The following is a 6,000-nucleotide window of genomic DNA, read 5'->3' on the forward strand; positions in this document are numbered from 1 at the left end:
TATATGAGTCATTTGTAGTGTAGTGTTGTGAAGGATGTAAAGATAAGTGGTACAAATAGAAACCAGATTTAAATTAATACAAACTCAAGTGCCCTGGAAGGGCTTTCTCATCATCTGTTATTTGACACATTTGAGTGGGTGGCTGAGGGTAAAGGATAGGGAATCAAGGTAAAACAAATGCATTCCTATTCTGGAAAAGACTCTGATTGTTGGAGAGCTATTGTAAATCACAGCAGCCACCTTGGATCCTATATGTGGGAAGAGTTAGGAAGTCACGTAAATATAGACTATGTTGGTATTGATCAGTGTTCCTCAACCTGGGGGTCGGGACCCCTGGGGGGTCATGAGGGGGGTGTTAGAGGGGTTGCCAAAGACCATCTGAAAATGGTATTTTCCATTGGTCATGGGGGTTCTGTGTGGGAAGTTTGGCCCAATTCTATAGTTGGTGGGGTTCGGAATGCTCTTTGATTGTAGGTAAACATGCCAGCAACTACAACTCCCAAATGTTAAGGCCTATTTTCCCCAAACTCTACACATGTTCACATTTGGGCATATTGAGTATTCATGCCAAGTTTGGTCCAGATCCATCACTGTTAGAGTCCACAGTGCTCTCTGGATATAGGTGAACTACAACTCCCAAACTCAAGGTCAATGCCCACCAAACCCTTCCAATATTTTCTGTTGGCCATGGGAGTTCTGTGTGCCAAGTTTGGTTCAATTCCATCGATAGTGGAGTTCAGAATGCTTTATGATTGCAGGTGAACTATAAATCCCAGCAACTACAACTGTCAAATGACAAAACTAACCCCCCCCCCCAACCCTACCAGTACTCAAATTTGGGCGTACTGGATATTTGAGCCAAATGTGGTCCAGTGAATGAAAATATATCCTGCATATCAGATATTTACATTACAATTCATAACAGTAGCAAAATTGCAGTTATGAAGTAGCAACGAAAATAATGTTATAGTTGGGGGGGATCACCACAACACGGGGAACTGTATTAAGGGGTCACAGAATTAGGAAGGTTGAGAACCACTGGTATAGATGTACAGTCTTACCTTAATTCTTACTGTTCTAATGCTTGTACAGCACATGGTTGTCGAATTTTCAAAGAAAATTGAGTGGTGATTTAATAATAATAGTGTGTGGTGAAAATTGCCGGACTTTTCCCATTTGTCAAGCTTAAAATAGTAGAAGTGGGTGAAAATCAAAGGTGTAAACCTTATTCTTATTGTATCCAAGGGACTTTTCAGTAACACATCATTGAAAATGATGTTAAGTCATCTGGTTTAGACCTTTATCCACTGAGTATTGCTATGACGTTGACACCACTAAGCCTGGAGGTCAACATCCTTACTCTTGTCCCCAGGTTCTCACAATCTACTGCAGAGTCCTGACTCAGGAATCCTTTTTCTGCTAAATGTACCCTGGAGGATAGTGCTTTAAGCATTGATGCTTTTGTATTGTCACAGAGCAAAATTGCTAGACTTTACAGCCTAGTCCTTGGTTACCACTGTTTTTCATTCCAGATGCAGAGATTACCCACAAGGGTCTTATAGTCTAACATAATGTGTTACATTGTGAAAGGGGCATGGAGCCCAAAAGGCAAAACGTGTGACTACTGGGAAAAGTACAGTGATAGTTACAATGTAACTGTTGTGACCTGCAAAATCATTTTCAGAGTTCCCACTGATTGCAGTCATAGAACTCTTAAGCATCAAGTGTCAGTGAAGTGCACCAGTTACGAAGTCCCTTCCCAATGGTTTTGCAATGAGTTGATTAAAAAAAAAACCCACATATTTTGTAAAGGAGAATATAAGGAACAGCCCCAAATAGGAAGGCTGTGTTGATCCAGAGAAGGACTGTGAAAGAAGGGCAGGGTGGGGAAAAGAAGGCCTAGGAACTGATGGTACAAATAGGAATGTGACTCTAGCCCTAGAGTTACATTCCTATTCTTGCCATCAGTGAGGGCATGACCACTGCTTCTGAGTCCCACAGAGCAAACTCTCACTGAGCTTTGTACTCTATTACAACAATAGATATTTGCAAATGTGAAACACTTCCCCAGGCTTTGAGCTATAGATTGAGCGTGCATGTTACCCTATTTCCCTCGGCCAATTAGTATTAATTGATTCAGTTTTGAGCTCCTGAAATGTATATCATATAATGATTCAGTACACCACACTTAATAGATCATGGGATCCACAAGAGAGAAAGACACAGAGACAGAGAGACCCTTGCTTGACTTTTAAAGCTTTATTCAGAGTCGTGAAATGAGTCATATTCCCACCCCATATTATCATTCTTGAAAATGCCAGCTTTGCCTCCTTGCCTGGGGGGCTGGGGGCAGAGTATGAAAAGTTGAAATTTCCCTGATGCTTTTGAAAGGCTGGCAATATAGAAAATCGAAAGAGGTTTGTGCCTCCCTCTGGAGTGTGATGTGATGCAAAGGTCAGCCTGTCTGCTGTCACTACCCTAACACCAGCATTATCATGTCCCCCTCATGGCTTCTCCAGCCCTCAGGAACTGGTACCATCACACAAGTCAAGCCTAATACATCGCCCTGTCTGCCAGGATGGAAAATGCTGCATCTCCTAAAAAGCAGGGCAGGAGGCCAAGCTCGCTCAGCAGCTACGCTGTCATGCCTTAGCAGAATAGGTTACGAGGTCACAGACTACAAAACCTAGATTTGCAGGCATGACCTAGTATTCCCCTGTATTATGTGGAAGGGTTGGGGGGGGGGGGGGAGAGGAAACCAATAGAAACCTTCCTCATGCATCTAACTTCACACTGCAACATGGCTGCGCCACTTGCCAGCAGGTTCATGCGGCTGCAGCGGAGGCAAGCTGCATGCAAAGCTGCTCAGAGAATTCACGATCAGGCCATGCTGCATCCTCTGTAGAGCTAATGTTAATTAGTCCCATTTGTGGCAACAGGCCATCTGCTTTGCTCACCCAGCAGTGTGTTAGCTTTCCCTATCTGCTTACATTGCCATTGAGCATGTTAAAGCACCAGTGATATCAAGACAATCCGATTCATGCTGAAAATACAACTGCACTCATGGATAACACAGACAGTGGCTGTGTTTCGCCATATACAGCAGCAGGTGCCCAAATATGGATTCAAGTGAAACCTGAACATTTCAGGTGGAACATAAATAGTTTTATCAAAAATGACAGTAATAGAGGAATGTATTACAGAGAAAAAATTGCAATTAACCTATTTCCCCCCAGGCGTTTGAGGCACAGACAATGTTGGTGATATCCACACACATTCATATTATACACTGTATATGAATGCATGTGCCTTGTCATCAGGATATGCATGTATAATATAGTACAGAACGTGGTTCACCCTCATCTCACACATGTTACCACACATGCATACTCCCAGAAACATAGCTACATATGGCAGCATGATACCCAAATAGGCACAGAACCCTCTAATCATAAAATGTAGCTTGTACAGGAAGCCCCTCTTGTGCCAGCAATAAGATGTACAAACACACCCACTCCAACCTGTAACACAACAAGCTGGGTGTGGACCCCACAAACAAAGCATGCATATCAGCTCATATGCTCTCTTTCTCTCTCACACACACAACTATCAATAGCTTAGCCACTGTAAAATACTCTAGCTACTACAATTAAAAACACACCCGGCATAATGATGGTAAAGCATAAAATTATTCCAGAATGCTTAGCTTCCTTTCCTGGACTAGCATACACTTGCAGAAATACTATTCCTTCCACAGCACATATGCCCCCCCCCCCCCCATATAGTATGCACCCTCTTAACCATGCAGTCTCCATCATCAGCAACCATGGACATGCTCTGCAGATTTCCATCAAGCATAACCAACACCATTATCACACTCACACCCATTTTGCTGACCTGTGTGTCAAAGCCATTTTCTATGGAGTCACTCTTCTTTGTAGGGAAGACATCTCCAGCATTCTCATGGCCATGGTGGGATTTGAGAGGGATTTGGCTGGAATAGGAGGATTTGTTCACCTCCACCTTGTTCCCAAACTTCAGGTAACAGGGCTGTGGGATGGTCCTGGTTGCTGGGATATGAACAATAGGACTAGCACTGTGGACAGGTTTTGGTAGTCCGGATTTCATTTTGGAGGCTACCAGAATGGCTGGCATTTTTTCCTCTTCTCCGCTTTATTAACAGGTTTCTTTCTGCAAGAGCAACAGGACTGACAGCAAGCAGCAGCAGTAGCAACCAGGAAAGGAGATTGCAGGCAAGCTGGTCTTGCTGAATTTCACTCCCAAATGATGAATGAATGAACAAATAGGAAAATCTTCAGGAAAAGGCAGAAGAAAGCCTTCTCTTTAAATGGTGTCACAGCTGTCCACCTGTTTCTTATTTCTCAGTCAGTATCCTTCATTCCTTCTTCCTCCGTCTCCACCACCTCCTCTTCCTTCTTCTTTCCTGCTATTGCTGTTTAACTTGCAGTAGCTGATTCCTGCAATTTCTCTTCTTTGGAGGCAGGGAGACTTTTACTTCATTATCTTGTCACCCGAACTAAGAAAGTGATGCAGGCTATCAGTATGTAAACGGAAGGAGAACCTGCTGCAGCATATGCTTCTTGTGGGGTGTGTGAGTGTATGTGTGCAAGCGTGCTAGAGAGAAAGCACAGGCAGGATTTCCAGGCTTAAGATGTCTTTCTTCGGTCTTAGCCAAGAAGCAGATGTAGCTCAGTATGCTAACAGCCGATGCCCTTGGATACAAGCCTCAGAGAAGCCAAGCTCCTTAATCTCAGTATCTGTGAACAGGAAAAACGATGTCGGAGCAGAGACAGAAATGTCTATGGATGACATTTAAATCATTCAGACTGCTGGTGGTAAAAAGAAAATCCTCAATGCTGCTGCTGCTGTTCCTGGATGCCCAAGATTTTTGATTTGTGTAGTTTTCTGTCAAAGCTAAAAGCAGTACAGCTTCATTTTGCACACTGGCCGTCAAACAGGTTTCAGAGCTGGGTGTCTCACCGAGAGAGTGCCTTATGTGTGTGAAAGAGAGAGATGCCTGTGAGCAAAGGCAGCCTGCTGCTGTGGACTACACCAAAGAAGGCTGCCCAGAGGAGCAGCAGTGGGAGAAGGTTGCAGTCTGACAGTACGGTGAAAAAGAGAAAAAAATCCACCCAGCTCCAAGCCCTCTGATTGGTCCTCCCAACTCAAATCAGAAACCAAATATCTCTGCAAAAGGGGCGTAGCTTCAACTCAAGGGACTGGCAGGGAACTCTTTTGCTTCAACTCCTTCTGTACAAAGCACAGTATCTGTAACAATCCTGCGGCAGCAAAGACGACACCAAGCTCACTAGAAAGGATGCATGAGGTGACAACAAGGGGGGGCTGGCAGGCAAGTGGGCAACCGTGAAAGGGAAATTCCTAACCATTTATTCTGTTGCTGCCTTTCCCCCCTTGAAAATGGGAGGCCCTTTTCAAATAAAAGCACATGAGGGTGAATCACAATTCTGCCGGCTTTGTTTTTGTACTTTTTTAAAATAAATCCCGACTCATACAGGAAAACTCCCACTGGAAATGCCAGCAGAAGAGTATGTGTGAATAAGGGCTGAGCAATTTAACCCAAGAAAGCCTGAGCTGAAGATATGTGAGGCTGTAGTGAGAAAAAAAAGAGATTTTCTACACTTTTGTGCAGGAGCATCAATCACACAGGTGGTTGCCAGATCACCCCAAACCATTCTATGATTAAAGGAGTCGGCATTTACTAGTGTGTGTGTGTTTCCAGGAAGAAAGGAAGCTGCTTCACAGAATATGTTTTCTGGACAGATACATCTCAAAGATTTTCCCCTTAAAGATAAAAATATAGTAATGATACATGCAGCAAATATACTTATGAAACACATACATTTTATAGCTATATCATCGGCTAGAAAATCAGTACTGGCCACAAAACCTCCAACACAGAATGGAGTACTGCATCAATGTGCTAGATCAGATGAATGATTGACAACTGCCTTTCATAAA

General features: G+C 43.5%; 1 protein-coding gene across 3 annotated transcripts in view; it reads right to left on the reverse strand.

Moving 5' to 3' along the window:
* Positions 1-5,184, reverse strand: part of NAV2 (neuron navigator 2) — a 282,686-nt gene extending 277,502 nt beyond the window's left edge. For 2 of the 3 annotated variants that reach the window (XM_060765628.2, XM_067462702.1), the window contains exon 1: positions 3,898-5,182. In XM_060765628.2, coding sequence (XP_060621611.2) covers positions 3,898-4,155 — 258 coding nt within the window. In that variant the 5' untranslated portion in view covers positions 4,156-5,182. Of the gene's footprint in view, positions 1-3,897 lie in introns of all 3 variants that reach the window. The other variant, XM_060765681.2, reaches the window with a different exon arrangement.
* Positions 5,185-6,000: the final 816 nt, after the last annotated feature.

This window comes from Anolis sagrei, chromosome 1 (genome assembly GCF_037176765.1).
Source record: "Anolis sagrei isolate rAnoSag1 chromosome 1, rAnoSag1.mat, whole genome shotgun sequence".
Classification (NCBI taxonomy): domain Eukaryota; kingdom Metazoa; phylum Chordata; class Lepidosauria; order Squamata; family Dactyloidae; genus Anolis; species Anolis sagrei.